Source organism: Neofelis nebulosa, chromosome 7, assembly GCF_028018385.1.
Source record: "Neofelis nebulosa isolate mNeoNeb1 chromosome 7, mNeoNeb1.pri, whole genome shotgun sequence".
Classification (NCBI taxonomy): Eukaryota; Metazoa; Chordata; class Mammalia; order Carnivora; family Felidae; genus Neofelis; species Neofelis nebulosa.
In genome coordinates this window covers 19,546,848-19,570,449 of record NC_080788.1, presented here as the reverse complement: position 1 = coordinate 19,570,449, position 23,602 = coordinate 19,546,848, and the positions used below count along the sequence as shown (strand labels likewise).

The 23,602-nt window shown below is 51.4% G+C and overlaps 1 protein-coding gene across 2 annotated transcripts in view; it reads right to left on the bottom strand.

The window, feature by feature from the left end:
* Positions 1-22,900, bottom strand: part of ALDH1A3 (aldehyde dehydrogenase 1 family member A3) — a 38,924-nt gene extending 16,024 nt beyond the window's left edge. The window contains exons 1-9 of one of the 2 annotated variants that reach the window (XM_058736772.1): positions 22,649-22,900; positions 17,439-17,543; positions 15,315-15,455; positions 10,708-10,837; positions 9,890-9,951; positions 7,546-7,674; positions 5,866-5,979; positions 3,573-3,675; positions 744-928 (exon numbers count right to left, since the gene is read on the bottom strand). In XM_058736772.1, the coding sequence (XP_058592755.1) occupies positions 744-928; positions 3,573-3,675; positions 5,866-5,979; positions 7,546-7,674; positions 9,890-9,951; positions 10,708-10,837; positions 15,315-15,455; positions 17,439-17,543; positions 22,649-22,747 (1,068 nt within the window). In that variant the 5' untranslated portion in view covers positions 22,748-22,900. Of the gene's footprint in view, positions 1-743; positions 929-3,572; positions 3,676-5,865; positions 5,980-7,545; positions 7,675-9,889; positions 9,952-10,707; positions 10,838-15,314; positions 15,456-17,438; positions 17,544-18,535; positions 18,638-22,648 lie in introns of those variants that run through there. The other variant, XM_058736773.1, reaches the window with a different exon arrangement.
* Positions 22,901-23,602: the final 702 nt, after the last annotated feature.

Genomic DNA, 23,602 nt, shown 5'->3' with positions numbered 1-23,602 from the left:
TCTTTTAAATATTTATCCATCTGCGAGCACTGCATAATTAGCAAGAAAGTGATACAGGATGTGCCCTTTTAAAGAGGTTATTAAACCTCGTGGTTATGATCATTTTCATCCTGCCGTTAGTTTCGAAAACCAGGCCTCCAGTGACATGTTCCGCCGGCCCAGAGAGGCATCCTGGTTCCCAGAGCCCTCTCCACTGGGACTCTTTGGTTTCTGACGGTCACCTTGTCCTATAGCACATGTGAACTCCAGGGCCCGGAGGCTGAGACTGCTCTGGGTACTTTGCCTCTGCTTGCACTTTGCTGCCTTTCGCCCAGGGTTACAACCCCTCTTTTGTAGGGAAACCAGCCAAGTCAGACAGCCTCTGCCTGGGTCTCTCCTCTGGGGATCCTGGTGGCTCAAAAATTGGATGGTCCTCTTGGCTGGAGGGTGCAAGCATAAGGCCTTCTGATCTGGGAGCGCCTCCCTCCTGCCAAGGCCCTGAGCTTGGCATTATTTGCTGCAAAGAGCAACAAACAGGGGTGTGTGTCCACTCCCACTTTAGAAGCCCACAGAGACCTGGTGGAACTGCACTGTCCCTCCATGGCGCCTCAACAAAAGCCTCAGGAGGCAAGCAGCCTCCCTTCTGCTTCGGGAGGGACCGTGGAATCAAAAAGCGCCAGAGCTGTAAGGGGCTGTGGTCAAAGGGGCTGCCTGGTCCAGCCTCCAGACGCGCAACGCAGGGTTCCCACACATCGGTAGGTTACCTGGGGCCCCTGTTCCGTTCTGACGTCGAAGGGGTCTCCGACGGGACGTTTCTTGGCGTATTCCACGCTCCGCCTGACGAACTCGGCATACACCTGCTCCTCCACGAACACCCTCGAGGCGGCCGTGCAGCACTGACCTTGGTTGAAGAACACTCCCTGATGGGCGCACTCCACCGCCAAGTCCACTGGAGGGAGGGGAGCGGCGGGGGCAAGAGGAAGCGATTAAGTCGTTAGGGCCGGACTGGTGACAGCTGCAACTCTAATTGCCGGCGCAAGAAAACAGGCCCCGGAATGGCTGCGTTTCAGAAATTAATTTTATTCTCGGCATTTCCCAACAGAGAGGATGGGAAAAGGGATTTTCTGGTGCACTGGGAGTGGGGGGTTAAGTGAGTCCTGGGACTGCTGGACTTCTTTACTATGCTAATGAACTCGGAGAGTTGTAGTAATCCTCCCCTCCACCCCCCTCCATTCACCTGCTCGTGGATCCCTCCCCTCCCCCTCTCGGGAGGACCCCCATTCTATAGATTAACCTTTGGTAAGTCTGGATGTAGGCCAATTGGTGAGAGCTTAAAAAAAATTTTTTTTTAATGTTTATTCATTTTTGAGAGCAAGAGAGAGAGCACGAGCAGGGGAGGGGAGGACAGAGAGAGAGACACAGAATCGGAAGCAGGCTCCAGGCTCTGAGCTGTCAGCACAGAGCGGTGGTGGGGCGGAACCCAGGAATCCTGAGATCCTGACCTGAGCCAAAGTTGCTGCTTAACAGACTGAGCCACCGAGGCGCCCCCAATTGGTGACAGCCCACATTTTCCACCTTGTGCTTCCTTCACTTATCAAGTCCTATTAAGCAAGCTTCTTTTGCTTATGAAGCCTTACTAAGCAGCATGAACTCCATGTAGAACTTATATGGGTTAAAAAAGAAAGCAGGGATCCTGCCTCATGGGGGTTGAATCTGAACTGGAGAGCAGGCACCGAGTTAAAACTAGAAGGGTGCTTAGTAAGTAAAACCTTTGGGGATGTGCTTCATGAAAAAGAAGTGCTCAGTGGGTTTCCCTTTAGGGCTCACAGGATGGCCTCTTGTGCGTGCTCCACTGTTAGCTGGTTTTTCCACATCCCCCACCCCTCCAATGCACACACTGCTGCTTAAGACATGCAGCTTTGCCATGAGCAGGTGATCCACAGACACCCAGCACTGCTCTGGGGCAGCTCTGAGGACTGCTGGCCTCCACTTTGAGAACCGAGCCATTGCTCTCCAGCAGGACAGTCTGTAGAAGTCTCTGGATCAGCAGACAGCACCGTAAGGTTCTGGCTTTCCCTGACCCTCTGTGCCAACTGCCCCTCCCACATCCTGACAGGAGCCAGGGGTAATGGCTGCAAGTGGTGGGGAATGGGGGCATGTCACCACTGACACTATGTCTGGATGCCAGCGACGTCTGAATTTACTTTTGTGGACTGGTGCTGCCTGGATGAGAAGCAGGAAATGGCTACATAGGGTGTTTATGACCCTTGTAAAACCAAGCCTCAAACATGGAAGGGTTTTGTGTTTTAGCTGCAGTTTTTTTTTTTGTTTTTTTTTTGTTGTTTGTTTGTTTGTTTCACCGAGGGGGTAAGAAGATGAGCTGAGGTGCAGACAGGGCACCCAGATATGGTGGCACAAGAATGCAAAACAGGGGTCCTGGCTCTTCAGGATTGGAGTTGGGGAGCCCAAATGTGGCAATACCCAGAACTGTTTCATGTGGCTCCAGAAACCATCAGCAACACTAATGATGCTCCCACAAGGGCTACCAATCCAGGTGAAAAACGAGTCCTGTCTTCATGCCCAGCTTCCCTCTACTTCCTTGAAGCTTGTTTCCTCCCTCAGGCCACTCTCCCATTGAAAGCCAGCTTCAAGGAGAGGAAGTCATATCAGTCATTTACACCTTAGCAAGATATTGGGCTAGGGTCATTTTTCTCAGGGATATTTGTAGTTCCAACCTTATCTGAGCGTGGAATGGAAGGCTTTGTTTTCCGTGAGAGGAATTTCTGGCACCAGTGGGCAGGTGGGAGAGGCTACTCTTTAGGGCGCTTCAGGGTACTTGGGAAGTGACACCTTTTGGCGGCTGACCCTATCAACAGGTGAATGAATGCCCGACGTGGCCCTTTCTTCCTCCTTCTGGACACAGCAGCCAAGAATAGCATCTATTTTCATACTGTGCATCCATGAAGCTCTAGCAAGACACAAACTGCCCTCAAGCAGCTGGGCAGGGTTGCTTTCTCGAGGTGGAGGGAGAGAGACAGCACTCAGACCAGGGAGGTAATTCTAAGGGTCAGCTGCCACTGTCCTCTCATCCGTCAGGCCTGAGACAAAGGAGGAAGAAACATCTCAAGTCTTCGGAGAGCCTCGAAGCACTGTAGGAAATACTGACTGCGAGGGTAGAGTGATTAATGCCTGTGAGTGGGGAGCATCTGCCCTGCTCCTCCTTGTCTTGGCCCCCTCCCTGCACACAGGACTCTGGAGAAGAATCTGGACTTGCTCCCCATGGCCCCAGCTCTGCAGGGACAGGCGACGTAAACTTAATCTTCAAAGGCAGAAACAGGCAGCCTCTCCGCCACCACATGGGACATATTTTCCTCCAATGCAGCTTTCTATCAGCAATAAAACTGGTGTTTTGATCTCCATCTGCCTACTTATGGCAGGACAACCCAAGGTGGAAAAACAGCCTGTGCGTGTGTGTGTGTGTGTGTGTGTGTCTGTCTGTCTGTCTCAATTGGTCCTGAATTTGGTCAAGGAAACAGGGAGAGGTTTATGGATCCCGTAAAGCCCCAGCAATGCCCACAAGGGGAGAGACTCACGGTCGGCATCAGCACACACGATACAGGGGTTTTTGCCCCCAAGCTCCAGTGTCACCCTCTTCAGATTGCTCCGGGAGGCGGCTTCTTTAACCAACTTTCCAACCTTCAGGATAAAAAACAGACCAGATGAAACCTCAGATGGGGCCAGGCATGGCCTAAACATTCCAGCCTAGGAGGCAGTGAGCACAGCATGCCCAGGGCTCCCCTGCCTCTCTGCCCAGGTGCCCCGGGCCATGATAGTGTCTTCCCACTCCCTGCATCTCATGCATCAGATCTTGACATCACTGGAATCCTTGGTCCAAACTGTTCCACTTACAGGGGTGGAGTGGGAGCCTTTGGAAGGCCCAGCGGTTCACCCACAGCCACACAGCTGGCGAGGGGCACAGCCAGCTACCCGCTTGTCCTGGTGCCTGTCCATCCTGGCAGCAGGCTGGTCCTGCTAGTCTGGCAAGGGGCCTGAGGGGACCAGCCCCCACCAGTAGGGGAGGTGGTTCCGTGTGGCTCTGTGGTATAATCTCAGGGAACCTCCAAATGTTGGGGTAATAGGGAAGCCGACCTTCAGGATGAGAAAGGGCCAATTCTCTGAAAACAGACTCAAGACTGAGGCTTCCCCAGGGGGGAGGGAGAGAATGGGTGCGCTGTGCAGTAACAGAGGGACCACCTACCAACCTCCTTCATGTCCCTGACGGGTCTCTCTTATCAAGCCACGTACTGCTAGAAGCCAGGCTGGGCCCGTCACACAGCTGGTGCTGCACACTCAGAGCTGGGAAGACTCTCAGAGACCAATGTGCACACAGAGGCTTGGAACCAGGCAGCTAAGCTAGCAAGAGGCAGGGCTGGGCTCTTCTAGGGCTGAGGCCATTTCCCCAAAACTTGAGTGTGAGTGTGTTTTAAAAATTGTCCAGCTCATGGTTGCTGGACTGGAATGATGCTTGGAATAGTTCCAGAGTGACAGTGATTGTCCCCCGAGAGCAACCACAGCAAGACCAGTCTGCCACGGGCTGGCGATTCCTTGTGGGGTTGAGGGGTGCTCTCACAGGTGGACGGAACAGGGGCACTTAGGGTAGGAAAACATGCTGAGTGCCCCCCGGCTGTTATGACGCCATGCAGGACCCCAATTCGGTTCTGACTAGGCTTCTCTAGCAGGTTCACCCCAGCCGGCAGAGGAGGGTGGTTATGGTACTGCCCTCTCAGGCTCTGAGCTGGACAAATCTTAGGGGGAAGAAGGAGACACTCACTGTACAGACAGTGTTTATTCTGTTTATTCTGTGTTCAGTGTTCTTTCTCAAGGACAAAATATTAAAAAATAATTCGACACGCATATGTGTGTCAGTTAAAAAGGGGGGAAGTTCTCATCTCCCCTCACCCTGTGGCCCAGGACCTGCCTAGAGGTGGCCACAATTGAGAATTTCTTGGGTACCCTTATGAACGATTTCTATTTCTCCACACCCATGCTTTTACCAGTGGGATCGTCCTGAAGATACTTTCCCACGTTTTTGTGGGAAATCACAGAAGCGGGACAGTTTTCCTTATTGTAGGGTCTGCAACATGGCGTACAGAATGGATACCGTATACCTGACAGTATACGGGGAATATTTCTGTAACTAGTTGCTTTGAAATGGCATTTCTGGAGCACAAGTTTGACGTTTTCAAATTTGTGGTCAGTGCTGCAACATTGCCCTGCATCCTGGTACTGGGGTGGGTGAGTGCCCATTTCCTGGTAACGTCAATGACACTGGATTCCAATTTTTACCAATCTGATGGACAAAAAAAGAATCTGAATTTCATTGGATTTTGCATGTCAGACAAAACCAGGAACTTAGGTCAAGCTTATTGGACATTCGGTGTTTCTCTTTTCTGAATTACCCATTGTCTTATCATTCAGTGTGCTTTCTGCACCGTCCCCCCTTGATTTTTAAGGATATTATGGATTTTAAGCCTCGGAGAGCTGCATGAATTATAACTGGTTTTCTCCCAGCTTGCTATTTATCCTTTCCCTTCATTTGTGATGTTGTTTGTCCTCTGGATGTTTTACATTTTTATTTTATCTTATCTACCAATCTTTTCTTCTAAGGCTTCTGAGTTCTATTAGACATTTATTTAGTTTGGAAACTGGACCAGTGACTTTATTTATTTACTTATTATTACGTTATTATTTTTACTGATTGTTCTGTATTAAATAACACGGACATATTTAGAAGGATAATAAACCATAGTTCAGCTCCTCAAAGGAAAAGTTCCCAGGTCTCAGATCATGCAGTGACTTTTGCCCACAGCCAGTGAGGAAGGTTACCTCTGTAGACCCCGTGAAGGCTAGCTTGCTGATCTGAGGGTGAGAAGACATGGCTGCTCCCACCGTGGGCCCAAATCCTGGCACGATGTTGACCACTCCTGGAGGGAATCCGACCTGGATGGAAATTGAGGTGGCATTCAGAGGAGGACAACGGACCAGCGTCTACCACAGACCATGCTTGGGCCAACAGGCCAACCGCTGTAGGATGTCCACGAGCCCAGCGGCACCCTCACTGGGAAGCCAGGGCCTGGGTCATACGTCCACCCCAGGGCCCAGCCCCATGCAGCCAGTGTGTGGGCTGGGCCAGGGTGAGGTGCACACCCTTCCTTCCAGGCAGCACTTAATAACCCAAAAGGGCCTCTGACCAAAACGGCGGTGAGCCTCCACAGCCGAGCACCATTCTGTGCGTGTGCACGTGCGTGTGCATGAGTGTGTCTGTGTGTATCTGTCTATGTGTGTGTTGGGAGAAGAGAGATACCTTGCTCACAAGCCCCAAGGCTCAGAGGCACCTGCAAAATATCCTCTATGACCTTCAGCTTTTCATTTTTTAAACCCACCTCATCAATGTTCCAAATGGCAACAGTGTAATCACTCCCTCAAAGCTCTCAGGCCACACCCCGAACTGGCAGGTCCTCAAGGTGGGGACTGCCATCTCTTCCACATTCATGCCTCCTGCTTTGCACATCTGAGGCCTCTTTATTAACCAAGAATACCGCAAGTGAATGAGGTCGGTGGGGGGTGGGGGGGAGGATGCTATTTAACAAATGTTTAATTAATTTAATATTTAATGCTCTTAAAACACATTATTTTAAAAGGGAAGAATTTAGGACATGGTGCTTGAGTCTTAGTTGTCCTAGGGGCTGTGTTTTACCAGTTCTGTCAGTCTCATGAATATTATGTAATCATGTCCAACATCACCAGTCAAAGGAAAGTGGGAAACTGGTCAGTTCCTGGCCGCTGCTGCAGCCTTACTTCTAAGCGGTAAAGGTCACGCTTCCTGGTCGTATTCGCCCAGCTGAGAAGTGACATGAATGGATCTTTTCTCCCATCCCTCTTCCCTTCCTGTTTCTTTTTTAACCTCTTTGCAGCATACAAGCTGGGCACAGAAGGACTGAAGCATGTTGCCAGGTGTGTCTGGAAGGAGGTGTTTCTTTGGGCGGCTTATTTCCCAGAACGGTGGCTGTCCCGGGGGAGAGGACGGTCGTCGGAGAGCAAGAGCACTGGTGAGTGGGCCCGGCTCAGGCAGCCGCTTCCGTGGGAGCCCGCAAGACCGTCCCTCCGGGAGAAAACCAGACCATTTCATACGCCACAAATGCAAGGACCGAAGAACCCCCAAATATTTGGCTCCCTCTCAAGTGCCCCTCCTACAAATTCTCTAGACACAACATTTGCTCCTCAACCATAGGTTTGAACCCATAATAAGAGTTAAGTATTCTCATTAGGATCAGTGGGAGGAATGGAGTTTCTTCTAGCTCAGTGACCGCAAGCAGGAGAAAGAATGTACAGTTGCCAAGTGAGACACAGAAGCCCTTTCCTCCCACTCAGCTGTGAGCAGGCTGGCACTGTCACCCGCAGCCCAGCTCGATGGGGCAGCATTATCTGGAGCCGGTGGCCTGGTGCCTGGGAGTGGAAATGTTATCAACAACGCACACTATTGTCTTTCTCTTTTGGATGCCTTACCTCCTTGATCAGAGAGCCCAGATAAAGGGCCGTGAGGGGGGTCTGCTCCGCCGGCTTCACAACTACGGTGTTCCCACAGCAGAGAGCCGGGGCCAGCTTCCACACCAGCATCAGCAGAGGAAAGTTCCACTACAACAGAACACAGAGGAACTCGTGGGAGGGCCTAGATCCACCCTACTCCCCTGTCCTGGAGGCCCCGCGATACCTCCCTGAAGGTTTGCTTCACTTGGTCTAGACTTGGGGCATAAGAGGTAACACGGGACGGCAATGATCAGAACTTCATTCCTGTGGCACCTGGGTGGCTCAGTCGGTAAAGCGCCTGACTCTTGAGTTCGGCTCAGGTCAAGATCTCACAGTTCTTGAGATGAGCCCCACATTGGGCTCTGTGATGACAGTGCAGAACCTGCTTGGGATTCCCTTTCTCCTTCTTTCTCTGCCCCTCCCCAGTTCATACTCTCTCTCTCTCTCTCTCTCAAAGATAAATGAATAAACATTAAAATGAAAAAGAAACTCATTCCTGGCCAGTGCTTCCTAAACTGCATTCTGGGAGATGTTAATAGGTAGTCTTTGCAAAGAGGATTCTGCTGTATGTTTATATTTCTGCTATATGTATATATTTCTTCCCCAGCTCTGTCTGGAATTCCTACCATAGACAACAAACATAAGATCTCAGTTCCCAAGGGTCGATATGCTTGGCTAAATGATGGCAGGTATTGTTTTGGGTTCCCCCCTAATGATTGGGGTCCCCTCTTTACTGGATCTCCACTCCTTAGCATGCAAATACCATCCTCCTTCCCATCTGACAAGCAAAGCCACACCTTCCCTTGGCCTGCACTGCTTCCAGCAGCTCCCTTCCCTCTCCTCGAAGCTTCTTGGCAGAGCTGTGCCCACATGCCCAGGTCCCCTCCTGTAAGCCCCGGCAGTGGGGCTTCCCGCTGCACCCAAATTTCCCGACAACACTGTTGGTGAGCAAATCTAACAGCTGTGTTTCTGTCTTGTTTAATTTCAAGGAAGGAGGTGACCCCATTGATCACAGGAATGATCAATGTCTGGGAATGTATTCCATTCCTGGGATGCCCTTGACCCTTGCTACTCAGACTTCTCAGTGGGACCCCCTGATAGTCTTTGGGATTTGGCCCCAGGTCCTCTCCTGTCACTCTACAACCCCTCATTGGATGACCCCCCTCCCAACTTGATGGGTGGGAACACCTTTGCCCTGACCATCGCCTGTGGGTAGCTCCAGCCCTCCCCTCTCTCTTGAGCTCTAGACCCAAATATACAAATGCCTGATGGGACCCACTGGCCCCTCTGCCTCACCTGCCCAGACTTACCTTCATCTTTCACTTCACTCCACCCAAACCTACTTCTCCCCCCGTCTTCTTCAAATCAACCAGCAACACGATCCACCCAATTCCAGCCAGGACTCACCCCCAACCTCTGATCAGCCACTGAACTCCACCAACTCTACGTCCTTAGGAGCTTTCAAATCCATGCTTCTGCTAGGCCCTCAAATATTTCCTGTCTTATCATTTTCTTGGCGGGGATACCCCCCTCAGCCTTTTAAGTGACCTGCAAGTTTCTCAGGGACAAGGGCTGGACCCTTTTCCTTCAGGTCTTCAGTACCTGGTACCCTGGTGCCATGCCTGGCACACAGTGGACTCTCAACCGTTTACTGAGTGCACATATCTCCTTCGTCCCTGGGAGCACATTTCCAATCCTCTCCGTACACTGTCACTTGTCTGCCCAGCCTCCCGCCCTGGTGTTGCAGTGGCCCGGGGCTTCCTCCAACAGACGGGCAGCATTACCGCATTCCCTGGCTCCTGCCAGGCTCCCCACTGCAAGGTGAATAAAGTCCCAGGCCCTTGGCAGCCACAGCCCACTGGGTCTATACCACCTGATGTGTACACCTCCTCTTCCTCACTTTGTCCCCATCTAAGTGTGGCCTCACAAGCTGTCCTTGCCCTCCAAGTAGCCCAGACAACCCTACACCTTCACTCAGGCCATTCCTGCTGCTTAGAAAACCCACTTTCCTATTGAACCACTCTTTCTCATCCTTCAAGGCTGGCTTATGAAACTACTGCTCTAGGCTAAGCCTGCTATTCCTGAGCCCTCTGCTTGGAATCCATGGTGCCTTCTCTTGTGCTCCTGGGGTCGGCCCCCTGAGAACAGGAGCGGGATCTAATCTATCCTGATAACTCTCAAGCACTGAACTCCATGCCACAGAGCAAATGCTCAGTTAATGCTGATGTGATCAAATCAAAACACATCAGAAACAGGTTCCAAAGGCTACAGGGGAGTGGGGCAGGATCTACATGGATCTATCTAGAAAAGTCATCATACTTACCGGAGTGATGGCTCCACACACACCTATAGGTTCATGCCTGGTGAAACATACAACGTTGTCATCTGGAAGAGGTTACAAGGAGGAGAACACACTGGGATTAATCTAGGTTAAGGATTTTACGTAGCAAAACAACAAGAAACCCAGAAGCCCACAATGGGATCAGCTCCAAGTCTTGTCTAGTCTACAAAGAAGTGATTTTGAACTCAATTTTAAAAGCAAACTTCCTGGGGCGGTGCCTGGGTGGGGTTCAGTCAGTTAAGCATCCAACTTTGGCTCAGGTCATGATCTCACAGTTCATGAGTTCAAGCCCCAAATCAGGCTCTGTGCTATAAGCACAGAGCCTGCTTTGGAGCCACTGCTCCACCGCCCCTCCCCCACTCATGCTCTCTTTCTCTAAAATATAAGTAAACATTTTTTTTTTTTAAGTAAAATTCCTTGGGGTGCCTGGGTGGCTCAGCCGGTTAAGCTCCGACTTTGGCTCAGGTCATGATCTCACGGTTCGTGAGTTTGAGCCCCGAGTCGGGGTCTGTGCTGACAGCTCAGAGCCTGGAGCCTGCTTCCAATTCTGTGTCTCTTTCCCACTAGCTCGCACGCGCACGTGCTCTCTTTCTCTCTCAAAAATAAATGAACATTAAAAAAAGAATTAAAAAAGAAAAAACTCCTTAAGAGAAGAAATCAGCACAGCACCATTTCCTTTGGGGACAGGGAAGGCGCCTTGAAGGGGAAACCAGGGGTGCTATGAAGAGGCTACCTGGAGTGACGAGAAGACAGGGCCCCCAGAAGGCTCAGATGAGGCTAGGAGTCTTGCGCTGGCTCACCTGTGGGGATGGTCCGGCCCTGTATTTTGTCAGCCCACCCTGCAAAGTATCTGAGGGTTTTCACACAGCCCTCTAGGTCGATGAAAAAGGCATGAAGGAATGGCTTCCCTGTGTCCATTGTTTCCAGGGTCTGCAACATGAAGACAACATCTATTTTAGACATAGTTTCCCTTTTGGCTGTTGGGCTGTTAAAGACAGGGGACAGGGGAGGAGAGCACAGCCCTAGAACACTGTGTGTGCAATGTTCTGTGTGTCCCTTCAGAAAGCAAGACACACATTTCCCATAAGACCTATCTCAGACGGTCGAGGATTTCTTTCCCTTCAAAACACCTCAATCTGGGGGGCTGGCCAGAGCATGGGCAGGTGTCCCCGTGAAGGACAGTGGACAGAAGTCTGATCTGGAGCCTCACTGGGAAGGAGGACACAGTAGCATTTGGTCTTCTGTCTGGAGCACAGTTGTCTCGCTCTGTGACCTGGCCACACGTTGCGCATTTCCCGGGAAGCTCCTGGAAGGTTAGGCTTTGGGGAGGCTGGACAAAAGCTGGCTTCCTCTGACAAAAGGGGGGATGCGGTTCTTCTTTCTTGGCTAGGCTGACCCTTGTGGCTGTGGAAAGAGTGACAGAGCCCCGAAGGGTAGTGCCACCAGCCAAAGGCGCAGTCCTCCCCAACTGGGCTGCCCAAGCCGGATGCGCTGTCGGTCGGAAGGGAGCAGGCTCGCCCTTGGCAGTGAGGGAGGTGATTACCCAGGGCGAGTGCGCAGCCACTCAATGGTCCGGATTCTTTTCTATTTCCAGCCGGGGTTTAAGAGAACCCCTTTGTCCCTTGGACAAGCGGCCCCAGTTGAGTCCAGCGCTGAGACCGCCTGTCATCCATTCATCCATCTCTGCAGGAAGTGGCCACCCTGACACATAGCCTGGGGCTGGATTCTCATTTTAGCGTCGATGCAGTGAGAGGGTGACTTACTAGGGAAGAGAGGCCCCCTCCATGTGCACCTGTGTGTGCCTCATCTCTGAGCTTGACACCTGTGTTCCCACGTTGAGGTGCCGACACCATGGCTAACAGAGCCAGGTGACACCCAAGGTCACCTAGCGGGTCAGTGGCACTGAATTCAGGGCATCAAACTTCCAGCCGGCATAGTGACCACTCCTGAGGTGGCTGCCCCCAGACATTTGCATCTGGGAAGATTGGAGAATGGCCACACAGGGTGCTCGGGGCAGCTCTGTCAGAACTGGGGTTCCAAGCATTTCTAAACAGGAGCAACCGCTTCCCTCGTTGAACTGCGAGCCCCTGAATCCCTCTCTGCCTCAGTTTCCTCATCTGTAAAAGGAGAATAATCATAATAATAATAACAATAATACTAATAACTACTACTAATAGTAGTACTTGTCTCATGGGGCTAGTGGGGGGGCTAGAGCAGGGCCCGCCCACAGGAAGTGCCATGTTAACTGTTGCCGGTGACAGCTGTATGATCATGATCATCTTCCTTTCGGGAGGCTTCGTTTTGGGCATTCCTTACTTGGGGACACTGAAGAGAGAGGACTGTGAGTTGCTGAAGATGACAGGGCTGGTCTGGGTCTGGGGTGTGTCCCACCCCCAGCGGATGCTGTTCAGGGACCAAGTGAGGCCAACGTAAGATCCAGTGTGCCGTCCCTTACTCTCCTATCGATTCCATGTTGAAACTTTTATCTTCCCACAGGAAACCCAAGCATTGTAAATAACGCCCCAAAGTCCAGGACGGGCCTACTCCTGACGGCATCTGCATATCTGTCGATGGGATGAGGGAATCATTCTTGGCCTTTTTCTGGGATGGGACAAGGAGGAGAAAGGCAGAAGACTATGGCGTACCATCGTAGAGAAGTCCTGCCTCCAGTCCTGGCTTACCTCCTCTGGCTGGATAACCTTGCACAGGTTACCTAACCTTTCTGGGCCTCAGTGTCTTCATCTCTGAAACGGGATAATGAATGCGCAGGCCAAGTGCCCACCACAGGCTTGGTACATGGTGAGGATTCAGCAAGCATCGGCTAGCTGTCACTATTAACTTGGGCCACTTTGCTTCCCAGAGGGATGACATGAATTTGCCAGGTTGGTTTTATGGAATCTGTCCAAGCAAAACCAGGGTCATAATAGGTTTAGACAGGAAATTCTTTTGAAACGTTAAAAAAAAAAAAAAGAAAAAGAAAAAGAATCGCAGATGAGTGTACGGGGTTGAACCTGAGATATCAAGTGTTAGCTACTGATTGGGACTTGTAAACAGTTATTGTGGCTGGACCAGGAGTGAACCGCAGCTGCTCCTGCGTTTACTTCCTCTAGCATTTTAAGAGAAAAATATGCCTTCAGAAAAACGAATGCATCGTAACCTTGAGATACTAAAGAACGAGGCAAAGTGCGAAGGAACCTGTCCCTTCACCCGAGTCAGTATTCCAAGGCTGAAAATGCGGAGGCCCAGAAATGGGGCTTGGGTTGAAAAGAGAGTCAACAGGGTGGGCCTCTATTTGGGGCGCTTCCAGAGAGAGCACCCACAGAGCCAGAGTCTGGGCCCCAGGTGCCTCAGGAAGGGGGAGAAAGCTGGGGCTGCTGGATCGCCCACATCTGTTTCTAAACATTGAACACAGAAGTAAATACGTAGCTTTGTCAAAACCACTGAGCCGGCAAGAGAACATGATGGAAAGAAGCACTATGCTGCATGAAAATGCAAGAAAACCATATCAAGGTGGAGGGTGAGGGTATTTTCCTATGATGTGGTCCTGGTTTGAAAAACATATTTCCCACTAATTCTCTTGCTCCTTTCACGATGTGGCAAAGAGCCGGATCTTGTTTCTCGTGCACAGCCAGGTCCCGACAACACAGGCAACTCGCTCCGTCTGCTATCACGACCCAGTCCTGCCGGGCCCGTGGAGCAGGCTGCCGGCGAAGGTGGTTCTATGGCCACTGCTCCCTAAGACGATACTGACACTTGAGGACAGGGTGGGGAGGGGTGCCCAGGGCACATCCTCTCCCGCCTGCTATTAGTCCCCACGGACATTGCAGACTGATGAGCTCATGCTGGGTGAAAACAGAAATGTTTTTGAAAAAGCCAGTCTGGCAGCTTGAGAGTTGAGGCTGGCTTTCGTTGCAGGAAGAAACCAGAGGTTCCTCGGACAGAAATGCTGACCTTGAGAGGGAGCCACCCCTCACCCGGATTTGGGGCACACGTACCGGGCAAGGGCCGACTGGGGAGGAAGGAAGGAAGGAAGGAAGGAAGGAAGGAAGGAAGGAAGGAAGGAGAGCTCAGGTCTCTGTGCAGACACACCCTCTGGGCATTGCACCTAAGAGCAGGACCTGAGATGCAGGGTTCTTGAGCCCTCCACCCCCAAAACACACATCCAGGGACAAAAACAATCTCAGTGTCCTGGATGACGCTGTTCTCCATGACGGTAGATATTCTATGGCTCGTTCCAGACACCCGATCAAGAAAGGAAAGAACCATTTTTCCAAATCAGAGGCTGAAAAGGAGATTTTTGTCCCCTACCAACTGGGCCTCAAGGTTTGGAGCAAGTTTTAAACAGGAGTCAAAGCCATAGGAGGGCAGCATGTGGAGGGTGCAGAGGACTTCAAGGCAGGAGATGGCCCTGAAATTTCCTCTGCTCACTCATTGCAAGACTAAAGGAAGGTCTTAGGACCCCTGTGAATAATGCATTTACAACCTATAATTGCCTTCACAGTCCGGTCTGATCGGAGCAGCCCTACCTCATGGGGTGGGCGGAATTCATGTGCCCATTTTGCAGCAGCAGAACTAAGATTACTAGAAATTACTGGCCAGGAGGGTATAGAGCTGGGTGAGAAGCTCTATACCCTCATTATTTCCTCATTATTTATGGGGAATAATTCCTCATTATTTATGAGGAATGCTGTTACCAATAATACCTGTCATCTAGTTAGTGATTACTGCATGCCAGGACCTCTGCTAAGGATTTTAAATGGAGCACTCTCACAACATTTAAATACAATTCTTACTGATATCTTCCACAAAGAAATATATGCTCAGAGAAGTAAAGCAACTTGTCCAAAGCCACGCAGCTAGCAAGTGGCAGAGGCGGGATCCGAATTGATTTTTAAGTCATAGGGGAACAGTTTTTTCTATGTTGAATGGCAGCATTTATCTTAATAAATATTCAAAAAATATATACACCAGCACATTAAATCTGTAATGTCATGGATATTGTCACTTAGGAGGAAGTTAAACTTAACTTTGAAAGAGATCTCATGTGAAAAAAAAATTAATGTCATAAACATACAGGTGCAGGGCCAGGTTATGGCCTAGCTCAACTGGCTGGCTGTGACTCTGAGTCTGGGAACTGCCAACGCAGCTGAACTGCATCCAGGCAACTTCTTGGTCCCGAATGTGAACTTCAGGGGGCAACAGTCTGACTTCAAAACCAAACAGGTGACGGCAGAGGGCGTGGACACGTGCCTACTGCCAGAGAGCCATACCTCAAAGGGCCTAACACATCCACTACCACACAAAACCAGCGCCCTGGGTCTCCCCCACACTCCGTGGGGGACAGGCCCCCTCTGTGAGGCCAGCCAGTCGTCCCACACCTGCCCGCCGCCGACGCGCGCCTACTCACAGCCAAGACGGTGCGGTCCCTCTCCACAAGGTCAGCCAACTGATTCAGCAGCCGGCCACGGCCCAGTGCATCCAGGCGGCGCCACGGGGAGCCCCTCTGGAAGGCGGCTTGTGCGGCCTCCACTGCCTTGTCCACGTCGGGCTGAAAACCAGAGTGAGTGTATCATCTTTTGCTGTGACTGCATTTTGGGAGAACTCAGCTGTCCCTTCTGGAGAACAGCAGAGACCTGCCTCCATCACACAAGCAGAGGAAGGGGGTTGGTGGCAATCGGAAAATGGCAGCTACGTTTCAAATCTCTGGACCTGTTCGGGGCTTCAGCGTGACTTTCTGCTTCTTTACATCTTAGGTCTTTTTCAAGATTCCTACAATGGCCAAGCATGAACCATCCTTCTGATTATAAAAGCGTTTTAAAATAGTTTCTAAAACTACCGACCTTAATTATTTTTCTTGGTGACCCAAGTAGGAAAAGATTTTTCCACTTGCTAGCTCAGTCTGGACACACACTCCCGCAGTTATTCAATTAGGTGGGGAAATGTCTGTCTTTTTATTTTAGCTTGGCATTGTATTCAAGCTGAGGACTCTGGTCCCATAGTGAGAATGGGGCAGGAGTGCTTCTTGGGAACTGACCACATCGGAAAAGTCCACAGACGGGGAGGATCTGGAACTTTTCTCTCCCTTCAGCCTCACCTACCCCCCTGGGGGCAGAAGTATTGCACCATTTTATAGACAAGGAACTGGATTTTCTGCGCACCCATAGAATTATAATCAAAACTTCTTCGTAAAAGGAAGGAGGTGAGAATTATTTAGAGTTGTTTAAGGTCACCCATTCTTATTTCAGGAAAATGAGTTCAAGGGTCTGATTGCTGATGGGCAACGGCTCATCCCCCAGGCCCCTCAGAGCCTCATTTCCCTAGGAAGGTGATGCCGGATGCAATCAAGAGGAGGACACCACCAAGATTCTCTGTCTCCAAAGCATGCTTGGAGGCCACTGAAAACTTGGGCAAAGGAGATATTAAGACTTTGAATTCCTTGTTCTAGGCTCTGGGAGCCAGAGCCTCTCCAGGCACAGGGGACAGGACAGCCTCTGACTCCACGGGCTCAGAGCACTCACACAGACCAAGAGAAAAGCCAGAGCCTGAGGCAGGGATCTCATTCTCCTCCTTGATTCCTGTGTAATCCTGGGAATCACCCACTGGGAATCCTGCTCTGTGCCCCCACACCCCAGCCACCCCATGTACTGACATCATATAAAGACGAGCTCCCCGATGCTATTATCTTTGTAAATACAGCTTAGCCTGAAGCACTACACACAGAAGGGTCTGTATAGGTAGAACCACTGTGTTTCCTGCCTGGCACAGAACTATTACTGGTGGGATCAAATTCAAGCCTATTTTACACATGTCTTTCACCCTGTCCACATTCGACATTACCCATACGCTTATAAGAACATCAGATGATTACTCTAGTGGTGGAGGAGAGGTTTCAATTTCCCTTCCCTCCTTAGAAAAGCTTTACCTTCAACATTTCTTCTAATGGCACGTATATTTAAAAGATACTTTCCGGCTTTGAAACGTATCAAGGACACATCCAGAAGACATAGATATATATGCATAATTATATAGTTTTACGGTTATATAGTTGTTATAAATAGTTATAAAGACTATAGCTTTACATGATCATTTCAGGTTCTGGCAGAAGAGAAATCTGGCCACTGAGTCTTTTTCCCTTCAAGTCTTTTTTTTTTTTTTTTTTTTTTTTTTTAAAGTGTCTCCTGCCAGAATGCTGCATTTGGGTGAAACACACCAGCCGGAAATGCTTTCTGGAAAGATTCTTTAATGCCTCCAGGTTCAAATAATTGATAAAAACCTTTCCTTTATCCCTGTGCTGAGGAAAGCTGAGGTCATCCTTATAGATGGGGAAACATCTATCAAAGGAGAGTGACTGTTTGCAGTGGATTGTCCCTAATTGATCCCATTCTGGGCCATGTGTCTGGGAAGCAGCTAACTTAGGTCGTACCCGGAGGACAGGCCCGTTCTGTCTTACAACTGAGCCAAACTGCCTCCTTATCCTTTAATTATCAGCAATTTAGTTACTTGGGGGATGGGGGGTAGGTGGAGCACTCACCTTATCTCCTTCTTCTACTTCACATATTTTTTCTAGGGTTGAAGGATTATATGTGGCAAACTTTTTTCCACTCTTGGATTCGTGCCATTCATTGTTGATGAATATCTAACCAGGAAAGGAAGTTGTAATGCATTAGGGTTAAATCAAAATCATATCATTCCAACATGCTGAGGACCTTAGGTAATGTCTTGTCCTTCCCCCCCCCCCCCCCCCCCGCCACCTACCCACCCGCCCACCCCTTTATAGATGAGACCTGGAGGGGAGGTGGAGTCCCACGCCCACCCCGGAGCACCCTCAGAATTAGAATCCAAGTCTCCTAACTTCTAATGCATTCTCAGAGAATTACTTTTTGTCATAATGAAACTAAAGTCATTTAGAATTTTTCTAAAATGTTGTCTCTTTTTAAAAAGCATTAATATGGATTCATGGAAGAATGGCTAGCGGGTATAGGTTAAATCCAACACCCTCATAGAGTTTGGGCGAAGACTAAATAGGTTTGGACCTATAAGTGCCAAGGAATCACCTACCCCTGAAGGGTAGGTCGGCAGTGAGCACTCCCTTCTGCCTCCTTCTTGCGGAAACCCCCAGCCAGATTGCCAAGGAATTGGCTTTCTACAAGGATCTTACCATAATCCCTAATCTTTGTTAAACGTACATTGGCACTCCTCCCCCATTCTCTTTAAAATGTCTATGTTCATGTTGGGCTTGATAAAAGTCAGTGTTGGAATACAAAGATAAATATCTGGGTTAGGAAATGGTCTGGTTATACGAAAAGATGTAGCAAATAGTCATTTATATCTAGAACCAAGGAGTGCTCGCTTTGGCAGCACATATACTATATCTAGAACCAAGGAATTAACCCACAGAAATCATTTAGCTCGGGGCCTCAATTACCTAGAACACAACTGAGAAGAAAGATGTTAAAAATAAAAAGACATCATGAGCACACGAAAAGGAATTCACAAAGTTCCCACGCTGAAATGTATGTACTATTTACTCTTACTTTACTCTAGCTGCTAACTACCTTAAAAAAAGCACCATATTAAAAGAGAGGGCTTTGGGAAAGGAATGAGGAACAGAGGTGACAGCTAACATACAAAACACGTTCTGACAGCGTGGAGGCCCCCGTAACCCAGAGAGGACAGACGATCTGCTGCTGTACCAGCTTGGGACAGCCTTGTCATCACAGCCCATCATGGCGTCACAAAGACCCCAGTCACAGACGTGGGTAAGACACCTAAGAAGCATTTCCATCAATAATTTCTAAGTACAAAGCTAGCTCATCAAAGTCCGTTTCTACATCTATATGCGTATCTTTTGCTTCCCTTTCATTAATTTTCAAAGAATTGTGTCACTCCAAGGGCTATTTTCAATTGCCGTGAATTTTATTCATTAGGAACACTTGACTCCCCAGTGATGATAGGCAGGCAGAGCGACATCTCATCCAGCTTGTGCGTGGCTTGATTACGGTCTCTGTCCTGGACTCTGCTGTAAAAATTCCAAAGCTCACTGAGAAGGAAGCGCACTCTGCGAAGCTGCTGGGGGAAGACCGTTTTGGTAACTCTCTCTGAAAGCAGGGAAGTCTCATCCTGGCGGGGACAAAGCACAGAAGGCCAACTCTTGCCGGGGCAGGTGGGCAGAGGCACCTTGTCCCCCATGTGGAATCCAGGGCTGAGGGCATCCCTTGCCTGTAGGACGTGCCTGTCTGACTTCTGGAAGCTCAGCTTCTTCAACATGAGGCCAGGCCCCCAGGGAAGCACGTGGAATAGGCCAGGCTACAATTACAGGTTTATTCTTCCAGCTGAAACCAAATCCAAGCGTTCACTTTTGCCATCCAGCGAGCAATCACTCGGTAACAGCGAGAAATTAATAAGTGGGGAAGAGGGGTTCAGTTAGCGCAGGGACGAAAGCAGAGCCAGAGCGGGGGTGGGGGGGTGCCATTTGTCGGAAGATGAAATTTCGTGGGTTAGCAAATAGAGACTGTTAGTGAAAACTGCTGATTCTGGGTCCTTCCTGGTATCAATTCCAAGGGGGAGGGAAATGAGAAGACGGTAGAAGAGAATATAAATAAGGAAGATGGAGACAGATTGCAACGATCAGATGTCTGTTATACTTCATCTCCAAGCATGTGCCTCCAAAAAAAAAAAAAAAATTACTTGGTAGGTCATGACATTGGTCTGTAGTCCCTCCTAACCAGCAACTTAAAAAACAACAACAACAACAACAACATTCAGACTCCTCAACTTTGACCATATTTTCCCATCACAATGCTGCCAATTTAGCAAGATTTTTTTTTCTTCCTGCTACACTAGTAAAGTAATCTTGGAAGTGGTTTCTAACTGTTGATTTTCTCTCCACGAAAACAAAACAAAAACACAAATAAAGAAGGGGTCTGTGGCTCACCAATTATGCTGCCTGTATTGTCTTGAGCCCCAAATAAGGAGAAAGTCTCCAGAAAAAAAAAAAAAATGTTCTCTTCCACTTGTGAATTGGTATCAAATAAACCTCACAGAGGTATGAAATTGTTACACCAAGCTGTAGGCGAACTCGAAATTTCCTGAAGAAGAAAGGCGTGTTCTCCGAACTGAGCTGGAAAACCACAGCTGCTCTGAGGAGACCTGGGTCCCGGGTGGAGAAGACAGGGGTCGTGCAAGGGAGGTGTGCTGGCGCCATTTACAGTAACTTCCATTGGACTTCGGCTAAACTCCAGAGGAGTATGTTTTCAGAAAAGGAGAGTTGAGGGCAGTTTATTTTTCACAAAAGAGATCATAAAAACGGGAGTTTTAGTGAACCAGAAACTCTTAAGGAGAATCTCTGTTACCGGAAGAAATTTTATAAGGGAAGAAAAGGGTCCCCCTGAAGTGAAAGAGCTTGGTATCCTCTGAATCTGGGAGGGGGTGCCCAAGGGGATCCTTCCCTCACACCTGGGTCACATAGCAGAGCCCAGTGTTAAAACGGGAGAACAAATGAGGAAGTTCCGACAAGGTCGTCCTTCTGGAAACTGGCCTTACCCTAGGAAATGGCACCCCCAAGGCTGGGGCTCAGACCCGCCATTTCTTCCATTAGCAAGAAGTACCATGAGTCAGGTTTGAAAAATAACAGGCCTTTACTGGCTCACACACTGCACCCCTCCCCACCGCCTGCCCCGGGCTTCGATGGATTCTGCAATTCTGTGTCTCCTGCTTCTTTCCTAGGTCCCTTCTGCTGTCTCTCCAGCCAGAGGCTCCCTCAGCATTGCTGGCCAGGGTTGCTGTCCCTCAGCCACCGCCACACAGGCTGCCTGGGCCCTGCAGGTGCTAGCAGTAGGCCTCTGCGGTGGTGGGTCTGCAAAGACAAAACAGGCAGAGGCCTTACCCTCCACAGGGAAGGAGAGTACAGTGGCCTGACATCAGGCCACAGCAGCCATCGTCACCCGGGAGCCCCTAAGTCTCCAGGTTCTTTGGAGCCTCCCCCTCCCCATCTCTTCTCAGCCTTAATCACATACCCTGCTCTGTTCCACTAAGAAAAAGGGGGTGCCCAGCAAGACAACAGACTGGTCGCTCTGTGAATCTTCTAAGATCCTTCTCTATATACACTTGTAAAGGGCCATAAAGAATCGCAGAGAAAGAAACATTCCATGTGGCTTCCTTGTTCTGATAGGACTCAAAAAGGCAGAAAGAAAAAGGACAATAACAGGTGATTTCTGGGTTCTGCCTCCTTTAAAAAAAGCCCAAAACTTACGAAACAAAAATAAAACCAAACGTCACCACCACCAACAGGCAAGCAAGCACCAGCAGTGTTAACGATCTACAAAGACGTAGGTACTATTCTTATGTTCCCAGAGCGTGTGGTGGAATTTTTCGCTCCAAAGCTGATACTACTTACGGAAACTACATTAAAAATAATCTCCAGCGTTTATGGTGAAGTGTCTCCACTGATTACACAGCCCTCTGAAAACAGTTAATTTAAATGTCATGTGATCTGAGGCAGAGCCGACATTAAGTGCCAAGAGACCCAAATCTGAAGGCCACACATAGTGGCCTACAACTTTCTCCGCTTGATTAAAACTATTTGAGAGGCATAATTGCTACTTTTGAAAGTAAAATTGGGGGGGAATTTTCTAAGTGCTGTGTCAGCTGGAGTTGGGGGCTAGGGATAAGATGCAAATTAAAAAATAAAAAGGAGGGAAAGCTGGGGAGAGAGATGCCAACGGAGGCTCTCGGCCTGCGACCCTGCAGTGCTCCCCGTGTCCACGGCCTCCAAACAGCCTCTCCGTGTCCTCCCACGGGACGCGCTCCCGGCAGCCCTCCGCGGCCGGCTCTCCAGGCCTCGCCATCTTCCTTTCTGCCCTAGGCAGGTGATCTCACCGCCCTGCAGACGCCCGGCCTCCCAGCCCGGCGCAAACCAGCAGAGACTCCACGGGGTGCGGCGGGGCCTTGCCACCAGCGCGGCTTCCCAGGCCCAGTTCGGAGACCTTCGGGAACACATTCTCCGTCTGTCAGCACCAGTGCTTCTGAGCTCCAAGGCAGTTTCACCAGGGCTCACCTTCCTACTTCCCCTCGCTCTGCTGGTAAGCCAGGTAGGCTAGGCTCGGAAGGTACGACGTCTCTCCAGTTGGCTCCCGATGACATGGTTTTGGAGTCTCCAAGTGGCGGGTCCCCAGTGCAGTGCGAGCTCCGTGACCAACTCTCTCGGTGTTCTCAGGCACCCTCTGACCCTCCCAAAGCCTGGCCCGCTCGTCCCCGGAAACGTTGTCGCAGGGTCTGCGGGAGACCGGCGGGCCCGAGGGGCCGCGGCCCGCACCTCCACTCGCCTTCAAAGCGGGCCCTGCAAGGGCACGTCGGGGCCGCGCCGGTGGCAGCCTGGAGCCGCACGGGCGCTGCGCAGCCTCCCTCGCCAGGCTCGGTGGCTTAAAGCGCTGAGCCCCGCCGCCCGAGGGCCTGTCTGGGACGGCACTTCGCGGAGTCGCCTTCGGGATGCGCGGTGGACGCGCTCCCGCCGGGGATGTCCTGCGCCGGACGCCGCTTGGAGAGGGCCCGACCCAAGCGGAGAGGCTCCGGTCGCGGGAACGCCAGGCGAACTCGACTGAAGGCGCGCTGCCCGCAGCACCCGGCACCCTCGGAGCGGAGCGGCGGGGCTCCCGGCCTCCTGGCTCCGCATCCCCGCCACCCGGGCCGGACTGCCCAGCTCAGAGCCAGGCGACCGTCGGGTGGGATGGGCGCCCACCTTACCTTGGTAAACTTGACCTCCAGGCTGCGGACGGGGCGCGGCAGGGCAGGAGGCTTCCTGTCCGGCTGCCCGTTCTCCACGGTCCCGTTGGTGGTGGCCATGGCTCTTCTGCGCTCCCTGGCCCGAGGCGCCCGAGTCTGCGGCGCTGGCTCCGGCCTGGATGGTGCGCAGCTTGCTCCCGGGGTGACAGCTCCGCGCCGCTTTATGGAGCGACCCACGCCTCCCGCCCAAGGGGGCCGTCTAATTGGCTGCAGGACCGGAGGAAGGGAGGGCGGGCGGGAGGGGAGGGGGCCGGCCCGCCTTACCCCACCCCGCCCGCCGCCCCTGCGGGAGCCCGGCCACCCCCCGCCCGGCCACCGCGCCGCGCGCGCTCCCCCGCCCCAGAGGCTGCCCTTGGAGGAGCTCCCCCGAAGAGCCACCGGGCCCCGGAAGTGCCAGAGCTCCCGCAGCGGGCCAGGGTAGGGAGCGGGGGCGCCAGGGCCACAGCGCCCGGCCCTTTCCCCGAGTCGGGCGAGCTCTCCCCGCCGCACCTGCCGCCCCCTGCCCGCCGCCGCTCCGCGCACTCGGCTGACTTCGGTCGGCGCGCCGCGCTCCGGGAATGCGCGCCCCCCCCCCCCCTCGCCTCGGGCCCTGAGCCGTGTCCGGGGTCGGGGCGCCCCACGGGGCGGCCCCGCTTCGCTGCCCACGTGCCTGGGCCTGGAGTCCGGTCGCCAGGTCCCCGCTCTCAGGACAGACGCCCGCCGCGCCCCACTCGGCCCCTTGCTGGGACGGCCTCCTGGGCCCTGCTGGCCCAGATGGCCAGGACTTTCCCCGCGGCCCTGGGGCTTCACACGCCGAGGGCCAGAAGGCAAGAAAATCGTTTAGCCCTTCCTCTGGCGAGCTGGGCCTCTGTCCTTAACAGGCGCGGACCGCCCTGCAGCAGGGGCCCTGGACTTTTCGGATGCATAAATTATACC